The 21495-nt window shown below is 32.5% G+C and overlaps 1 protein-coding gene across 1 annotated transcript; it reads right to left on the bottom strand.

Moving 5' to 3' along the window:
• Positions 1-660: 660 nt before the first annotated feature.
• On the bottom strand, positions 661-1293 carry LOC122611047. The gene has a single exon (XM_043784000.1). The coding sequence runs from the start codon at positions 1291-1293 to the stop codon at positions 661-663; it is 633 nt and encodes a 210-aa protein (XP_043639935.1).
• Positions 1294-21495: the final 20202 nt, after the last annotated feature.

The following is a 21495-nucleotide window of genomic DNA, read 5'->3' as shown; positions in this document are numbered from 1 at the left end:
ACGTTGTTAAGAACTTAATAAGAACATTTCTAAGACGGTTGTTACAGGAATTGAACCACTAAAAAATGAAGTTAAATTGATAGTCGTTATCATAGAGTGTGTGTGTGTGTGTGTGTGTTTTTTTTTTTGGGGGGGGGGGGGGGGGAATTTATCCACCCTCCCAAATTCCACCAATAGAATCCTTACAACTCAATTTAACCAACCAACCCTCCAACCCTTTTTACCGGCGGCCAATAAATTTTCAACCCTCACAAATAAAAAAAATTTCTTTTTTTTTAACTTAAACAATATAACATTAAAACATAACATTTTATTTAATATTAAAAAACATAACATTACATAAACTAGAAAAAGAAAAATGCAATGCAACATTTTTTTAAAAATTAAATAAACTACATAACATTAAATTAAATCCTCGATCGATGGTCGTTGAGCTGCTGGCTCATCAAGGTATGCCAAATCCAAGGTCGATACATGCTCTGTAAGATCATACCGTAGACAATGATGGACATTTTCGTCATGTAACTCCAATAGAACTGTAGGATCATTCACTACAGGCACCGGTGGATCCATTATATGAACCAGTGAGATGTCTCTCATGTCGTCCTTTATGATCATGTTGTGCAATATATAACATGTGTCGACAACTTTCCCTATCTTTTACTTATCAACAAACCGGGGTGGACGTTCCAAAATCTTCCAATTTCCCTTAAGCACCCCAAAAGCCTGTTCTACATCTTTTCTGGATGCCTCCTTTACTCGCTTGAATTTCTTTTCCTTTGGATCAACTAGGTGCGGATACGCTTTAACAAACGTAGGCCACTTAGGATATATTCCATCGGTAAGCAAATGCCCACATTTGTAATAGCGGCCGCGTAAAGTGAATGACGTATCTGGAATCATTTCATTTCTGGCAATATTATACAACGACGACCGAATCAACACATTAATATCGTTGTTTAATCCGGGAGGACCAAAAAACGCATGCCAAATTAACAAATCCTGCGAAGCAACAACTTCAGTCATGATACTCTGCACTTTGTGATCCCCTCGCGTATATTGCTCTTTCCCCGACCTAGGACAACTCCTCCATACAACATGCGTACAATCAAGGCTACCGAGCATCCCTGGCAAATGATGTCGTTCTTCATGCGCACCGTACAACATGGCAACGTCGTGGGATGTTGGCCTACGTAAATACTCCCGCCGATATATATATATGAATGACGGCGTCACAAAAATACTCGAGACATTACCGGCTTGTTCTTTCGGCCATACATAGATAATCATCATAGTTGTCCGTCGGTTCACCCGTTGAAAGTTGCTTAAATGCCGACGTGGATTTTTGAATCGGTGAGAAACTCTTTCTTCCCCTTGCGTCTACTCCATCTCGAATATACGAGAAAGTAGACTCAATATCGGCTACAATCTTTAAAAACAAACGTTGACTCATACAATACCAATGGTGAAACCAACCTTCCCAAACTTTGGATCTTCGTTGAAGTAATCGCGAAGGAGTTTGTTGTGCGCTTATTCTCTTTCGGGGTCGATATAAGTTCGGGTGTCACGAGAGATTCCCAAGTCTTCGAATTCTTCTAGTGTTTGATCGCGTTTTCAAAAAACTCAAACGTACTACCTGTGGATAACTCGGGAAACGGAGGAGGGATGAGAAGTTCATCGGAAGAACTTGAAGACATTTTTGGGTGTAAAGGTTTTTGGGTTGAAAAAGATATGTGTTTGATTAAGTTTTGTTAAATAAGATAGGTAGATGTATATGTATATATAGATATAGATATTATATGGAGAAGGGTTTTTTTTTGTTTAATGAGCCAACGACTCTTTTTCTTCTGCTGGCCCTAAATCCCACGCTCTCCCTCCCTTTCTCTCTTCATCTATGACCAACGACATTAAAGCCTGTTCAACAAGCCGTTGAACCATAAATTCGGGGGTGGCAGCGGTGTTACCGCCGGTATGAGGTGATATCGCAATTTGTAAGGTTTCCATTCTAATTATATCATTAAATGACACTAGTTATTAAAGTCTACAAATTTAAATAAGAAAGTAATAGTTATTTAAATTAAAGGTATATGATATAATCATTTTGATCTAATTAAATTAAAGGTATCATAGTGATCGATGTCGTTGGACAGATCAAAAATATAAACTAAATACCTATAACTAGTATGGGTAAGTCGAGTATCGTATCCTCACGGAATCATGGGAAAGTGTTAAATAATTTACAAAAGTGATTGAACTAGGCATAAACATAAAATCGAGTAATTGATTGATTTGATTAACAACTAAAATGGATTATGAATTTAGCAAGATAATTCAATTAAATAAAGTAGATCATTCTCATGCTCCCAATTATGCTTTCAAATATGTAACCTAACTTATATTCGTTGGAAATCACATAGACATGATTCGTTATAATGTTTGGATTGAATGAGTTCAAGAACTAAAGTAATCGGTTGTGATGATTCACGATAATGAAAACCTAGGAATTGACACAACTAGATTTTCAATTCATTAAAGTAAAATTACAAGTTCTTGAGAGATTTATTCAATAATCAATGATCAATTAAAAATTTAAAATCAATAGTTAGATGAATTTCATTCAAAATCATAAACATGTAATCATTCAAGCAATCCAAACAACATTAGATGTTAAAAGACTAATTAGAAAGTAAACATCTAATCCAACATGAATATGAGAAAGGTTGAACATAAAAGTCTTACATAATTGTTCACATGAGAATGATCAAAAGAAACCTAGCCTATTATCTTCATCAACGATTCTTCAATTAAGGCTATGATCTCCATAGAATTATGATTTGATGATGAAATTGGGGTGTTGAGAGACTTCTGGAACTGCTTTTGAATGTGAAAAGTATGAAAGATAACTTTCAAGTTTGTGAGGAATAAAGATATAAACTGAATACTCATTAATTCCACAAAATTCGAAATTTTTGTACAGCTACAACCGTCCCACACTGTCACCCGGGTGTCCTGCACTGTGCCCCAGAAATGGCAATTTTTCATATTTTTGTCCTTGACTTTTCTTGACTCATTTCTTCATCCAATTAGTTCCATTTAATCACCTAAAGCTTGAAATCACTCAACAAACATAAAAACGCCATAATCTTCTATTAAGCTTCACAACAAGTGTCATTTTTATCTATTAAGATCATGCAAATTAGGCGTTCATCACATAGCTATATTATGTAAAAATATTTAAATTGGAAAACATAAAAGATGACATTTTAAAGTTAATAATTTTTAATGCTTTATAGTTTATAATGTAATATATATATATAATTTACTTGACTTTTAGGCTTCATACTTTACGTAACTTATTTCTAAATAATAAGCTAATAGCAACAAAATTAAATTAACTTTTCTTCTAGTTGACATATGACTATGGTAAAAGGTTATATTAGGAACCTCAAAAATTGCATGAACCTTTAGATACTTTCTTTAAATTAAAATTATTTACTATTCGATTGATTACCCTTTTTCATATACCTATATGATTGCTTACAAATGTCCATATAACTATCTATACACATTTGATAATCATCAATCTCATTAAAACATTAATTTACATAATACCTGCATACATATGATCAAAACACTATTCGTGCACATGCAATCATAAACTTCATGTCTCCAAAAATCAAATAATGGATGATAATCCATTTTGCTACAAAATTATAAAATCTAAAATTGCACCTAAGTAACTCAAAAATAATCAAAAAAAAATCACCATATAAAGAATAATCAAAGATTAAGCTTGATTTATAAAGTTGTTAAAATATCATGCAATTTTTGAGGTTCTTAAAATAACTTTTCACATATGACCATAACAAAAACTAACAAGTTATACGTAGATCGAAAGTTGGTTTGTCCATTAAAAACTATAGCCACATAAACTGCATTGTCTTCTTTTAGTTATATCGATTATTACTATTACTATTTACTATTTACTATATATTATATTACTAATACTAATACTAATACTAATACATGTGCATGGTGCATGAATTGATTAATACTATATGTTATATTACTAATACTAATACATGTGCATGGTGCACGGATTGACTAATAACAGTTGTATTTATATATTATTTATAATAAAGTTTATATATTTATTTAATACATAGACAACGGAATACAAGTTTAAACATATATAAACCACAATTGTATGACATTTATTATCATATCATATTCATTCATTGTACCAATGTTTTCAGAACCACATCTAAACCATAAATAGAAAGACATAAGAAATATTAAACCCCGAACACTATAAAAGAAATTTCATAAAATCCCACTTACCACATCTAAACCATCACTTATATATATATAAAATCATAAACCTACAATTTTGCTACCATCTATATTATAATTAAAAGATGAGGTTGGGTACAGTTGGCACCCCTAATCCCCCTTTGAATTAATCTAGTCTTTTTTTTCTACTTCTTTTTTTCGCTTATTAAATAGATAATTATATTTAAAATCTACCATAAATCTTTTTTCTATCGAAACAAATCTTTTTGAATTTCAAGGATATATATATATATATAGGGGTTGGGTATTGTAAAACAAGTATTAAAGTAAAACAAATAAGACAAGATCTTGATCCTTAGATGATGGTTAGATTGATGCACGAAGATTTACGAAACAATTGATACACGATGATTTTCATGATGCACAGTGATTTTCAGTAAAAAGAAACCTATTGTTTTATTTGTTTTCCTTTAATACTTGTTTTATTATACCTAAAACCTATATATATATATATATATATATATATATTATCCTTAAAACTATCACAATAAGTTATTATATATACAACCTAAATAAATTTTTATTAATCATTTTCCATGGTCATCTAGCTTCTCAACAAAAGAAACATATGTTTTTATTTTATTTGATATTGAATTGTTATGTTTTTGTTATTTTTCAACTCTTTTAATCTATTTTGTTATCAATTGTAGGTTAATCATGGCTTTTTCTTCTACAAAATGTTTTATCTATACTACATATTAAAGAATATAGCCCCCGCTAAAAGTTACAGGGAGGAAAATGTCTATTATACCCTCACTTAACAAAACAACTCACGTACATACCACCTCATGTGCACTAAATCACCTAAGTATGGTATCTACTATTTCATTGTTATCAACTCATTAAATGGTTGCTGACCATCCCCTTTACGCACCATTGGCATAAACACAAAATCTATCTAAATATTGTAATTATTAATTCATTGTATCAATTTATTATTATCAATATAAAACTTTTCTTTTGTACATATACAAATCCCACGGCCATGAATACATAATTTCAAACTTTTCAAAACTTGTTCAACAATCTTTTATTTATTTTAAAATAATTTCCAAAAATAAAATGCCCAGATTTATTTGAGTTGTATATAAATACTTTTCATTTCACACAAAACTTTCATACTACCATGAATTTTATCAACAAACCTTTCGATCTAGCCAGATCCTAAATATGAAATGAAGACGGATGCAATCATAAACAGGTTATTATTTCAATATGATGAATATATGTCTACTTTTTTTCTATTTTTTTATGATAACATATTTGATATAGGAATCACTTCATGAACTTTCGAAAAGAAGCATCGTATTTTTTCTTATTTGCTTCTTTCTGAATTTTTAGTTTTTTACAGTTAGATATAATGGACAAAGTATTTTTGCTTGGAAAGAACAATTACAGGCTTTGGTTATATTAGGTAACTCATACTAAAGCATCAGAGTTTTTTTGTTTATGATTATAGTAAATTTCATTAAATTTATCTGCTTTGGGATATTAGCTTTGCCAACATCCTGACAACTTCACGTAGTTATATATTCTTGTGTATATTCATACTTTATAAATGACACCCGCAAAATAATACAATAGCCTTTAAGAGGTATAACTACAGTGAGCAACACTAACAAATCCTCTCCCTCCTATCATCATTTTCAAGAAGATCCTTGTCACATAACTGAATTTCTGTTTCCAGAATTCATAGCAATGCGTATTAATGAATAATGTGTACATGATATTTATATAGCCAGTAATTTCTTTTCATTTCTATAGTGTATTGTGTTATTTTCTTAGTATCAATTTGTAACATTCATCTAAAAGCAATGTAGATATGAATTTCAATATTGGAAGTGACGAAGTGTTTTTACATGTTGATGTTGATGAATAATGGTCTTTAGAATGTACATATTACACTTTTTTTTCTTTATGGTTGTGAGCGCATAGGACTGCACATGTTGGTATAGATGAATAATGGTCATTAGAATGTACATGTTATGCTTTTAAATTACCTTTATGGTTGTGAGCCATAGGAGCCTCCTCAACTGATTAGTGTTGTTAATCACTTTGCATTGATACATACTCCAATTTTTACTTTCTATTTGTTTCATTGAAATGTAATTCGATGTACGATTTCCATAATTCCATTTGATGTGAATTTATGTACATTTGTTCCTTATTTCAATATCTAAATAAAAATGATTTTGTCATATGTGTATAGTTGTGTATTATACTATCATATATGTAACAGATTTTTTATTCTAAAGTTGAATTGATATGAAGGGGTGTGGATATAACAGAAACAATATACCCCCTCCCTTAGCTACAACAGTCTCTTTTACAAGGGAAGGAAACTCCTTTGATTTCATTTCTTCAATTTTCATTACCTATGGTAAATTTACTTTACTTGGTATTGATATGATTTTATCTCTTTTCTATTACATTTTGAAACTTTGAAGTCTATATAGTTGATTTTGGTGATTATATATATATTCTTACGTTGTTAAGTATACTCGTATAATATATTCACAATCCAAGCTACACATTTTTAATTTGTCCTACCAAATACATTCATATTTATGGTAAACTTCCAATTTGCCACATTTTCTTACACTTACCCTCCATAATTTCATACACTTTCACTCTCACTCTCATGTCTATTTCAATCACTTACAAGTCGTATATATATATATATATATATTTAGTTGTCAATCACTTACAAGTCGTATATATAGGTGTTTAATTTTACATCTAAGTTGCAAATTATGTATAAACATATTTGTTACATATTTTTTGAACCCTTGTACTTTTAGATTAACATTGACCGCTATTTTAGCTACGCAATCCATTCTATGATATTGCTTAATTGATTGTCCATGCTTATTTTTTTTTGTTATCACAACATTAAAAGCTTGTACCATGGTATCCGCTGCAACGCGCGGATACCATGCAAGTTCTTTTAAATTTAATTTGCTCATTAATTTTTTAGTTCGCTATTTTACATCTTTCTTTTTTAAGTTTGGAATATACTCTCTCCGTCTCACTAATTGTGTTCAATTTTGAATATTCAAAGTCTATTTTTTGTATGGGTATCGAATTGTGGTACCGTGGCTAGGGTTCCCCCCATTATCCTTAAGTTTGACCTTAAATATTTTTTATCGTATTATGTAATACTTGGTGAAAGTTATACTCAATGACAACACATCTAAACCTTTATCTATTCTTATAATTTTCATCAAGTATTACACAATACAAATAAAAAAATTTTTGGTCAAAGTTGTAAAGAAAGGACTTTGAAAATTAAAAACTGGATATTATTAATGGGACGGAAGGAGTAACATATATTTTGTTATTTTTTGTTAGATAAAGAAGACAACGTTGGTTTATGTTGAAGATTTGAACCCAACACATGTAATCGTCATCTAACACATAGTTATCATTTTGATTCCCTTTGATATATATATATAGAGGTTAGTTATTTTGAGAACTAAAAAAAAACTCAAGAACCATTATGAACCACACATTCTTTTCCTCTTTCTCTCTCTTCAATGAAATAATAAAATTCACCCAAATCATTCAAAATGTTCTAACTCACAAACCGTAAATCGTTAGACAAAACAAAAAGCATGGGTAGTATTAAAATTTCGTCCTCTTTCATTAGAGATCCAATTTGATATACTTTTAACGACTTTTTAATTTTTGCTTTCTTTTTGATAGCTACACATAACTTACACATGTGTAGATTGAACTTACACATGTGTAGGTTGAACTTACACATGTGTAGGTTGAACTTACACATGTGTAGGTTGAACTTACACATGTGTAGGTTGAACAAAAATTATGATTCGGAACGGGCTTTGCCCTTAAGGATATTCATAAATCAAAGCTAGTGGGGGTGATAGGTCATAGAGGGTGATAGGTCATAGGGGGTGACCAGTGAGGAGTGAGCTACCTAACGAGCTCCGCCCTTAGCCGCTATTCCTCCGCCATGGACTGACGGGCTCCGTCCTTGGCTACCATGGCTCTGCCATGGATTGACGGGATCCACCTTTGACCTTCATTGTTGTGTACATATGTTCATTTACTAATTTACATGTGAAAACAATGATCTTACAGGTGTAGGATGAACCTACACATGTGTAGGATGAACGTGATGGGAAAAAAAATATGAAAATCAAAAAGTCGTCAAAATTATATCGAGTTGGATCTCTAGTGAAAGAGGACGAAATTTTAAGACTACCCATGCTTTTTGTTTCGTCTAACGATTTACGGTTTGTGAGATAAAGCATTTTAAATGATTTGGGTGAATTTTCTTATTTAATGGAAGAGAGAGAAAATATAATAAAATGAGTGGTCCAGAATTGTTCTCGCGTTCTTTTTTATTTGTGAGTTCTCAAATAACCCTTCCTCTATATAATATATATATATATATATATATATATATGTATATATATAGGAGAAAGATCAAATAAGAAGGTGTCTTAAGGAGAAAAGAGAGAGAATGTCTTATGGACCAATCACAACGCGACATGTGGATTTAAAAAAAACACCGTGGCATTTTTGTAAATAAATCAAACTTTTATCAGCCTGGTTTTGGGTCAGCTTGGTTTTGGGTCAGCTTGGAATCTAATCAGCCTGGGTTCTAGCCCAAGCTGAACCAAACCCAACCTGGCCCATCTCAAGCTGACCCAAACCCGTAATCTACATTTGTTTAGATTGTGTGTAAATTGTGTCAAGCTAACCCAACCCCAAGCTGACCCAAGCCCAAGCTGACCCAAACCTGAACCAAGCTGACCCAACCCAGAACCCAAGCTGACCCAAAACCCATAAGCTACATTTGTGTAGATTATGTGTAAATTGTGTCAAGCTAACCCAACCCCAAGCTGACCCAAGCTGACCAGACCCTAAGCTGACCCAACCTGACCAGACCCAAGCTGACCCAAACCTGACCCAAGCTGACCCAAAACCCATTATCTATATTTGTGTAGATTATGTGTAATTGTGTTAAGCTAACCCAACCCCAAGCTGACCCAACCTGACCTGACCCCAAGCTGACCCAAACCTGACCCAACCCAGAACCCATAATCTACATTTGTGTAGATGTGTAGATTATGTGTAAATTGTGTCAAATTGACCCGAACCAGGCCCCAAGTTGACCCAACCATGACCAAAGATGACCCAGACCCCAAACTGACCCAACCCTAAGCTGACCCAAGCTGGCCTAAACCTGACAAGACCCCAAGCTGACCCAGACAAACTGACCCAAACACAAGCTGACTGACCATACTGACCTAAACCAAGCTGATCCAACTCAAGCTGACCCATCCCAAGCTGACCCAACCCACTGAGATCCCAAGCTGACCAAGCTTCACAAAACTTTCATTTATTTACAAAATTGCCACTGCGCTTTTTTTTTTAATTTTGTCACATGTCGCACTCTGATTAGCTAATAGGACCTTCTCTCCCTTCTCTCCTTAAGACACCTTCTTCCAGGATCCTCCCCCTATATATATATATATATATATATATATATATATATTTAAACTCTTCGTTTACGTTGTTTTGAGTAATCGATCGGTGTAATTAATTCTTTACATATATCTAGCTTGTGGACATCATTGTCCTAAACGTACGTTTACAAGCACATATATCGATCAGTCATAATATTGTATATTGAGGATTTTTATATAGTTGGTGTGAGGTTCACTTTAATTTGTTTTTGTTTACAGGGATGTATGGATGTCAATCGGAAGACTTTAAATATATGTAACTGTTTTGGAATGGAGGATACAGTGGGGCACAAGTTGGTTGAATTTTTAAACCACGTACAACATTCCATGATTTTGTCTTAGAACGAAACACTACAGCATATTGAAGTAGGTACGTAGAAAGACATGTTATATTAATGTATACCTTATAATCATTTACCTCAACTTTTACAACAATTTTTACTAGTGAATTTTAATTAAAATTATAAAATATACATGTAATTTTTGTTATTAATATATTATAAATTGATATGGAGATGATGAATTGAATAACATAATAATTATAAAAAAATTTATTTGTTTGTAATAAAAGATTAATAACATAAAAGATTCGCCCTTAAGGATATTCATAAACCAAAGCTGATGGGTGTGATAGGTCATTGAGGGTGATAGGTTGATATACTTTGAACCTGCTCAAAAGATAACTCTTATGCTACTACAAAGGGAATAAAATCAGGAGAGGGTTTTGAGAAAGAAGATGACTTCTTCTTTTCAAATTTATGAATAATTCGAGAATAATAAAATAACAACCCACGCGTCATCAGATGGATTATTACATATAGTCTTCAAAAGGAAAGCAAATATAGAAAAGATCTCATCTTGAGGAATAAGAAAATATTATTACCAAATAATGTTAAACTAATAGTAGAAAATATCTTAAAATAATAGTAGGAAATATCTTATTCCTTTATTTCTTGACCTTTAGTTCTTGACACCATACTCAGGGGAGTATGGCCTCCGAAATAACAAAAGATTCGCCCTCGAATCTTGCTGATCGTCATCACTGGCCTCCGAGTTGCTGGCTTCTTCATCGATAACATAGGGAGATAAATCTGAGACAGTAAATGTTGCTGATACATTGTACTTCCCAGGTAAGGCAATCATATACGCATTCTCGTTAATCCGCTTTAGTACTCGAAATGGTCCATCTGCACGTGGTTATATTTATTAAAACTGTTTATTATAATTTAGCTTCGATCATCGATTTACTTTAACCATATTTTATTACATACTCACGAATCATGTATACGGCATATTCAAATTTTTTATAATTCAATTTATATAACTATCGTACAGTGTACGAGTATTAAAAAAAATATACTATAAATAAATCTATTAGGATGAGGGTGGAATTAATCCACGCACAGAGGATGCTCTCCCTGATATTTAGTTTAGCTGGAAATAAAAATAATAAGCATACCGTTGACGAAAAAGGTGAAAGCTGCATCTTGGTTGTCTCTATATATCTCCATTGGCTCAATTGGTGGCTATCTTTCGGAGTATTATCATTGACTTGATGATATAGGTGTGTTGTATAACATATATCACCCACTTAATTTTTTATTTTCTAAATTTTTTCTATTTTTTATTAGTTTATTAAACTAATAATTATATTTAAAACTCTATCACAAAATTTTATAAATTTTATGTAACAAAACGAATTTTTTAAAATTTTAAAGTTAGACAAAATCTTTAAAGCTCTCATAATAAATTAATATATATATAACCTAAATTTTTATTAATTTTATTCATTCATATTATTTATTTTTTTCCTATCTCTCAGTAGATTTCTCAACAAAAAAAAAAGGCTTTTTTAATTTCATTTTAATTTTATTTTTGTTATTTTGTTTGTGTTTCTTTATTATTTAATATTAAATTATTATGTTATTATTATTTTTCATCTTTTTTGATTTATTTTTTTTATCAATTGTAGTTTGACTATGACTTTTTCTTTTTCTACTTTCTATTTAATTTGTTTTGTTCATCTTTCGTTATGTTTCACCTATTTTTTTATTATTTTAATATTTACCTTTGGTATATATGTTTTAAGACTATTTGTCCATCGAACGGGTCTTAGCGTACACTTGGCACCCCTTAAAACCCTTTTTAGGTCTAAAACTCTTTTCTAATTATTCTTGAGTCTCTTCTTATATCTAGATTTTTTCTAATTTTTATTTGCTTATTAAATAAATAATTATTTTTAAAACTCTATTATAAATCTTTTTCTACCAAAACAAATTTTTTTAAGAGTGATTGACATAAATCGTCTTTGTGGTTTACCAAAAAAGTCTGATTTCGTCCATTAAGTTTAAAACTGTCTAATATTATCCTTTTTAGATGGTAAATGATCGCGTTTCATCCTTTATAAAAAAAAGGACGTTTTACTCCAAGTCATTAATCCCATCACGCGTTCCTCACGTGAGGACATTTTTTTCTTTATAAAAAAGTTTGTATTACTATTGCCTTGTTGACCGAACCCCACCCTTTCTTTCTTTCTTTGTTTATTCCTTTATATACAAAAATCTTTATCACAACCCTCAAATTAAAAATCTAACATCAAAACCAATTTCTTTTATCACAATAATGAAATTCCTTAAGGAGAGAAGGTCCATTTTTTTAAAATTTTTTTTAGCTTGTTTCTTTGATTTTTTTTCATTTTTTCACCATTTTTATTCATTTTTTAATTAGCTCAATCCATAAAAAAAAAATTTAAAAATTAAAAAAAAAAATTCCAACCCAAGTTAGTAAGTTATACATGTAAGAGTACGGTACGGGCTTCATCCTTAAGGATATTAATAAGGGGTAGCTGGTGGGAGTGATAGGTCATAGATGGTGATAGGTCATAGGGGGTGATCGGTGATGGTGTGATCTACCTAACAGGCTTCGCCCTTAGCCATCCATAGATCGAGAGGCTTCGTCTATAGCTTACGGGCTACGCCTTTTGAAAAAAAAAAAATTTAAAAAATTTTTAAAAATCTTTATATGGAATTAATGAATTAAAGTGAGAATGAAAAAAGTAAAAAAAGTTTAAAAAACAAGCTAAAAGATTATAAAAAAAAACGAACTTTTTCTCTCTTCTCTTTTTAAGGTACCTTCTCATTTGATCTCTATCCTAAATAGATATTATGGGTTGAATAAATAAATATGGTGGGCTGAGGTTCTTGTTGATATTATGGGTTGAATAAATAAATATGGTGGCTGGGGTTCTTGTTGATTTAAATGAATGTTATTTATTTTCATTTTTTTACTTTTCAAATTAGTAAATGTATATTAGTGATGAGCATATGACTTTGAAATCCGTGACTCGCCCAAACCCCTACCTGAACCGACCCGCCTAAAGAGGTAACAGGCCGGGTCACGGATTTGATTTTGTTGCTCCGCAGAGTTTTGACAAAGTGAATAACAAAAGCTTCTTAAACCCAAAAACTGAACCGAACTCGCCCAACCGACTCAAACAGACCCACCCTCTTGTTCGAATTATGACGTCCTCGTTCTTTATTTTTAATTAATCTATATTAAGAGTACTGTTGATTCATTTTTGGGTTTATATTCTAATTGGACTAAGTAGAAATGGGTTTCCCAATAACAAAGTAAATAGATATTGTGGGCTGAAGAAAAAAAATAAATATTATGTGCTAAAACTTTTGTTGGTTGAGCTTTCCATTTTCTATTTATTTATATATGAACTCTATTATATATAATTAAAGAGATAAACCTTTTATAAAAATAATTTTTTTCAAAAGATAAGAGGCTTAGTTTGTCCTTTTACGTCTGCAGTTTATTTATGACAGATATATTGTCATGTCCCTCTTAACTTGGGAAAATGAAACAGATAGATAATAAACACAAAGATAATTAAAGTCACGCAACGTTAGACCGAATAAAATAAAATATACGAGTATCAATTATTCGATATGGAAATAGTTATAATTAAAATATATCATTAAAATGTGTTGTTAAGGACATGGAACTTCAAGAAATGGTATATCGAGTCATAATAATGCTCACTAGAGTTTAAATAATCACTTAAGTACAAGCGTTATCTTTTCAACTAAGTCAAGAAGCATAATTTTGTTAGCAAATATATATATACCACGTTTTTCAGACAATAATCTATAAATATTTAAAGAAATCATTTTGTTATTTGATTGAACAAAGCATATAGGTTTTTAGAGGGAAAAAGAAGGAATCAATTACGTTGTAGGAGGAAAGGTCTTCGATCGACTCAAATGTATACGACTTAATTATAATATGCGATCTACTCATCCCTACCATCCTAACGTTACCAATTGAGATTTGTACTTGAGACCATCGCGACGTATGTTTCTGGAGTATACGATACATTAATTGTTTTGTATAGCTAGGGCCTCATATTATATATAGTTCCGTACGATTTAATTTTCTATAACTTTGAGATGAGAAGATTTTATTTACTAATATACTTATGCTCAACATTGCTTTTTTATGTACTTATTTTAGTCTAATAGAAAATTTTAGTACATTCTGTATGTATATTTGTAACATATATAGGTAGACGTACTTGATGGTTTTTATCTATTTCTCCGTAGTTGTGTCTCCTATATGTGAATTAGTGTGATATCCAGTCACGCTACTTAATTGTATTGTAATATTGTTAGGTGTTGTTATAGAAGTCAACGGGGTTAACTTCTTTACAAAGCAAAACAAAAAATCATTTTGATAAAACCATGCATCTAATTCTAAAAACACTTTGTTCAAAGGGAAATTTTTATACAATCTTTGTATCTTTAGTTTGAGTTATCGACATAATTTATCCATGTGGTTTACCCAAAACATCATGTTTCATCCTTGTGGTTCGATAACCTCATTGGGAGTCTTTTATAGAAGAATAAGGTTCGTGTTCGATCCTTTAAAATAATGGTCGTCAACTAACTCAAATTCGTTAACACCCTTACATTAGGGTATTTTGATCATTTCCACCATAAAAGACTACCATTGATACTTTGTTTTTTTTTCTCTCTTTTTTTTTTCCTTCTCTTTGATACAAACACCATTATCATTACCTATATTCATAAATTTATCTACAAATACTATTTTTCATATCTGATTCATAAAATCAATGAGGAATAAAATTATTATGAAATATAGTAGCAGCAACAACAATATACATATAAATCCAAATAAATACAAATCTATATCTGTATCAATCACTATGTCTAAATTCAACCATTGAAGGTATATATATATATATATACTAGTTACAGTGGACAAATGGAGTGACAAAATAATTATGAAAGTTCACACTAAAAAGTGTAAACTTTTATTTCTACACACTTTTTAGTGTGGAGAAATTTTCACACACTTTTAATTCAATATATTTCTACACACTAAAAATCGTGACAAAATTTTTAATTTGTTCACACCCACCTAAAAGTGTGAACATTTGCAATATGATTTGTAGTGTATGAAATAAATTTTTGTTAAATTCGTTAATATGCATCATTATAATGTAGACTTATTATGCATGGGTATTTAATCTTGCCATGTTTTTTTTAAGGAAAATAAAATTCACAATCGCATCCATTTTATTTTAATAACGTAATAATAAAAGAGAATTATCATGATAGATTTTAAAAATATTATTGATAGTTCTTTAGTTCATATAGATTAATTAATAAAAGTTATTAGATAACATAATTACTTAATCAGGTCATAGATTTAATTGTATTAGACTTATTATAAACAACATGATATTATTATAAATTGTAATTATTTTATATATATTAAAGAAATAATAATTATAACAAACTTATGTGAAACCTCCGTCCCATTTTAGTTGTCATGTTGACCAACTTTGACCGTAAATAACTTTGTTTGGACTATATAGTAGTTGATGAAACTTATATGAACGAAAAGTATATTCAAAACCCAATCCATTCATATATTTTATATCCAGTGTTATATGATACAAACAAAGTTATTTACGGTCAAAGTTAGTCAACATGACAACTAAAATGGGACGTAGAGAGTAGTAAGAAAATTTATATGTTAAAAATAATTAAGTTGTTTAATAATTGTAATCATCACATAGTATGAAAAAGATGTTTAAATTCCTATGGTCATGCCCGGTTGGAATTTAAAACATTAAAACTAAACAAATGTATAAATACATATGGTAAGTTAGGGTTCGATTACAATTAAGGAAATCTAAGATATGAACGTAAATATATGTTAATTAATTAATTATAAACATATATAAAGAAATAGTAAACTATAAAATAACAAAATTTTAAGAGATAATATCTAACAAACTAAATAGGACACGTGATATCGTCCATTTTATACATATTTATTTTACGCGATATCAGTTCTTTTATTTAATTTAAGTTTGTTTAATTGTCATTTTTATAGACTTTTATATTTAATATGTGAATTATTTGATTATAGGTCTATAAGATGAAAATGACAAAAATATGTTAGAATAAAGATCATCATGAAGAGTAAAGACTACAAATGCTAAATTTAGTACTACAAAAGTGGTGGTGGTTGTTGGTTTGGCAGGAGGAAGGAATGGACCAAAAAGACAAGTTGGATGTGAAGTGGGCAGCCCATTTGGGCCCTGTGGTGCACGAGCCCAAGAAGAAAAGAAAGAGGTCGTAGCTTTTGTGTTCCTTGTGAGGTCAGCCAAGCAAAAGCCCAATTTGGCTAACAAGTTTACATAAACCGACATGTTACATCTATATAATTGGAGGGATGTATCATAATAAAAAATCATCTATCGACTAATATAAAAAAAGGGTTTTTGTTTCTTACGGAAGGAGAATAATTCGTAATTAGAGTTTCGGGGAATTAGGAAGAGGTCGGCTAGTTAGGGGTTGTGCGTGAGGTGGTGCTAAAGACAAAAAACCAAAAACAATTTGTTTTTGGTCTTCTTAATAAAGGGCAGAATTCATAATCGAAACATCCACTTATTTCGAATTCGAGCAGTAGCATAAGTCCATCAATTCAGTCGCTATTCCAACTCTCGTTTGTTTCTTTAAACTCTTTTATTATTATTTTTAGTTTAATTGCAAGACTATATTACTAGATAATTATTATGGATTCCATTTATATGATGATTGTTAGTTTTATTAATTTTGTCATGAGTAGCTAGAACTTTTATCATCCGTCTTGATGTAGTGACACAATATGTAAGATTGCACAATTTTAATAATTCAAAGTTGATTTCAATTATCGTTGTGTCGAGATCTTGATGATTTAATTCCTTATTAGTTATTATTTTGATATTGGTGACATATGTGTTCTTCGTTAGTGGTACTAGTTGAATACTTATGTGATTTTCTATTAATTGTTTGTCTATAAACAGTTATCACTAGTTCATGGTATGATAGTGAATGTCATTTAATAAAAGGAGTTATTTTGTCAACGTGTAGTGTAACGGTTGGTGGTACCACGTTATCTTCACATAGGTACAATTGTTAATTAGATAGTCAAATAAACTAGTTGGATAGGGAAATTGTTTAAGCATTGGTGGTACCGGCTTTTACAAAGGAACTGATTAATTAGGTGATGTAAATGATTTTACAAACGTTGGTGGTACCAGTTTGTGTCTTTGTTTTGTCACGATTATCTTTATCAAATTAAATTGAATTTGAACTTCATTTATGTGCAATCCAAATATGTTGTTGAGCGAGATCAAGACGGATGACTTTTAAATCTCTTTTGTCATAAAATAAATTTTTCTTGCGATTAATCCTACGGGATTACTAACTATTTTCACTAACTTTTGCAACGTGGCAACTCGGCCATAAAAACCCCCCTTTTTCTTGAATCTCTTTATTATAACAACTGCTTACAAAGTTCTTGTATTCGACCTCGGATTTACCGGTTTACTATACTGCATACGAACGGGTTCACTGCCCGTAAGTGTGTTGTAGTCAGTTTTCCAGTGATTCGTGTTTATAAATTTTATAACTAGATTTCACACATCAAGTTTTTGGCGCCGCTGTCGGGGACTTAAGTTTAAGTAGTTGTTTAATTTAGTGGTTCGATCCTTTCTTGCATTCATTTGTGAGAAAGTTAATTGCTTTATTAGATAGATTTTATTTTTGTTTTTAATTTATTTCTTTTTGTCCCAGGTGCGGTTAACGTTTTGTCTTGTGGTGATTGTGCAGGTTCTTAGTAGTTGATGAACACAAGAGCTTCTGGAAAACCGTTGGTTAGTCCTCAGTCTAATCCAGGAAGAGCCAGATATCGCTTAGTGTCACTCAGCAACACGAAGACCTCTACATCTAACAAGATAGATCCGGAAACTGCAGAGCAAGTCCAAGAGGACATTGATTTGGATCAACATTATTCAAAGAAAGATTTACCAACAGGGATCCAGTTCAGCAGTGATTTCTTAGAATCAGGTGGTGTTTTTAAATCAGGTGATAGTTTAGAAGAGGAAGATAATAAGGACAAAACTTCTATACCTGGTTCAGCAGTAATTCTTCGGGTAAATCAACCAGTTCAGGCAAAAAGAATGGGTGATCAGGAACAACCAGTCAACCCCAACAACCGTCTTTACGGGGATCGAAGGAGAAACATACCGGCCAACCGTGGCAATGTTATTCGTTCTCCAGCCACCGGGTTGAATTTTAATCTTAAAGGAAATCACTTGAAGAGTGTTGAGGAAGAGAAGTTCGATGGAGTGACAAACAGTGATCCTTACTGCCATTTGGAAAGGTTTGAAAAGATTTGCAGGTTTTACAATTATGGAGAAAGACAAAATGACATCGTGAAACTTGAGCTCTTTCCACTTACTCTTTGTGGAGAGGCAAAAGCTTGGCTCAAGGAACAACTGGATGACTTGTACTCCACATGGGCTGAACTTCGAGAAGGTTTTATTGATGAGTTCTATTCTGTAAGAACTCAAAGACAATTGGAAAATAAGATCAGGGCATTCACTCAAGATGCGGGTGAAGATGTAGTTGATTCTTGGAAACGGTATAAGGAAATGCTTCGAAATTGTCCAGGTCATAATATGACTACTGAAGCAGTGGTTGAGATTTTCTATGACGGTTTGCTTAGGAAAACTAGAAGGGAACTTGCAGCTGCGTTTGGGGGTAGTTTGAATAATGTGACTCTAAGTGAAGGTTATAAAATCTTGGATGACATGGCTAAGGAGTTCTCTGTCCGGGAAGAAATCCAAAGTAGGAAATCAAGAAGTAAGATTGTTGCTAAGGTGGAAAGTGGTGAAGAGTCAAGGTTAGTTGCTGAAGTTAAGGCACTCTCGAAGCAAATGAATGAGAGGTTTGATAACCAAGATGCAAGGTTTAAGAGCATTGAAAGGGAGGTGAAGGTCATAGCGGATGGTTGTGACTACTGTGGAGATTATCATTACTCGGAAGATTTCCCAGACAAGCTAGCTCAGGAAGTTAGTTATGTTCAGAATCAACAACAGGGATCCTACAGCCAGAACACCGGTTATCAAAACCGGCAATCTGGTACTTCTTATCCCTCATCTTCATTTAATAATACTAACAACTCTGGGTTTGGTGGCAACAGGTTCAGCAGGTTTAGCAATCAGCAAAACTCGAACGCTGAATTGAGAGAAATCATGAAGGACTTGATCAGTGCTCAGAAAGCAAGTAACGAGAAAGTGGAAGAACAATCCAAGAAGATGCATTCTGCATGGGATTCTATGACTACTCGTTTGGACGGTTTGACTCATAAGCTGGAGCAAAGTACAAAGAGCACTCAAGCTACATTTCAGGATATAGAAGCAAAACTCGAAAGGCTAGGAAATTCAAATAGGCAGCCCGGTACACTACCGAGCAATACCCAGCAAAATCCTAGGCCTCAGCAGAATAACCAAGGATCCGGACAGAAGTATAGCCATCCGAATGCTCGAAATGAGCAAGTGAATGCGATCACAACAAAAGCAGGTAATACTTATAATTCTGCGAATCCATTGCCTAATGTTGTTACTCCTATTGTGCAGGTTGAAGCCGATGAAGCTGTTGATGATGAGATTGAGATGGAGCCGAACCCAGCCGTGAAGACATCGGCCGTTCCATCCAAGATTGTTGAGAAGACTACTATTGAGAAACCACCCGTTAAGCCGTATCAGCTGAAGATACCTTTTCCTCAACGATTGAGGAAAGCGAAGATCAAGGAGAATTTCAAGAAGTTTGTTGAGTTGATTCAAAATGTTAACATTACTATTCCTCTAGTTGATCTTCTTGCAGGTATGCCTAATTATGCAAAGTTTCTCAAGGAACTCATTACGGATAAGAAGAAGTTGGAAGAGACGAAGACGGCAGTCATGAGTGCCGAGTGTTCCGCCATCATCAAGAATGAGATTCCTCCTAAGTTGGAAGATCCAGGGAGTTTTCTTATCTCTTGTTCTTTTGGTGTTCGTTTGTATAAGGCATTGGCCGATCTTGGGGCTAGCATTAATTTGATGCCTTATTTTGTTTATAAGAGATTGTCGTTAGGTGAATTGACCCCTACCCGCATGAGCATTAGGCTTGCGGACCGTTCATTCCAATATCCCATGGGGATAGCGGAAAATTTTCAAATTAAAGTGGGTCATATGATTTTCCCGGTAGATTTTGTTATTCTTGAGATGGAGGCGGATGTTAATGTGCCTCTAATTCTTGGCCGACCCTTCCTTATGACCGTGGATGCTATCTTCCGGGTTAAGGCTAAGGAGATTTCCTTAGGTGTCGGAGAAGATCGGGTAGTTTTTAATGTTGATAGGGCTCTTAAGCATCCTTACTCGTGTGATGAATCTTGTTTCAGGATAGATGTTATTGAAGAAGAAGAAGAAGATGCTTTGGAGAAAGAGCTCATGGATATCTTGGACATGGAAGATGGACAGGCATTGCTTGCTTGTAGTGAAGAAGAGAAAGTGCTAGTTGAAGAGATGATGCAAGAAATCATGGCATTGAGTGTTGATGAAACTCACCCGGAGGATGAGACTTTTGAAGAGATCACGGATAGTGAAAGCACACGGGTGCTACATCGATCGAGTGTCCTCCTACCGATTTGGAACTCAAACCCTTGCCGGATCATCTCGAATATGCCTATCTTGAAGGTACATCTTTCTTACCCGTTGTCATTTCATCTTCATTGTTGGAGGATGAAAAATCTAGACTTTTGACCGTCCTTAAGGCTCATAAAAGAGCCTTTGCATGGAAAATTTCCAATATTCCGGGTATAAGTCTAGAATTTTGTAAGCACACCATAAACTTTGTTGATAATGTTAAACCAATTGTGCAAAGACAACGGAGATTAAATCCAAATATGAAAGATGTTGTAAAAAAGGAGGTTATTAAGTTACTTGATGCGGGAATCATATTCCCCCATTTCGGATAGTTCTTGGGTGAGTCCGGTACATTGTGTACCAAAAAAGGGTGGGATGACCATTGTTTTAAATGATAAAAATGAATTAATTCCTACTAGAATTGTCACGGGGTGGAGGGTATGTATTGATTATCGGAAATTGAATGATGCAACCCGCAAAGACCATTTCCCATTGCCTTTTATTGATCAAATGCTCGAACGGCTTGCCGGTAACGAGTATTTTTGTTTTTTAGACGGGTTCTCCGGGTACTTTCAAATACCCATTGACCCTAAA

This window comes from Erigeron canadensis, chromosome 8, assembly GCF_010389155.1.
Source record: "Erigeron canadensis isolate Cc75 chromosome 8, C_canadensis_v1, whole genome shotgun sequence".
NCBI classification, from domain to species: domain Eukaryota; kingdom Viridiplantae; phylum Streptophyta; class Magnoliopsida; order Asterales; family Asteraceae; genus Erigeron; species Erigeron canadensis.
Note: the sequence above shows the minus strand (reverse complement) of the source record. Positions and strands in the feature narration are given on the sequence as shown.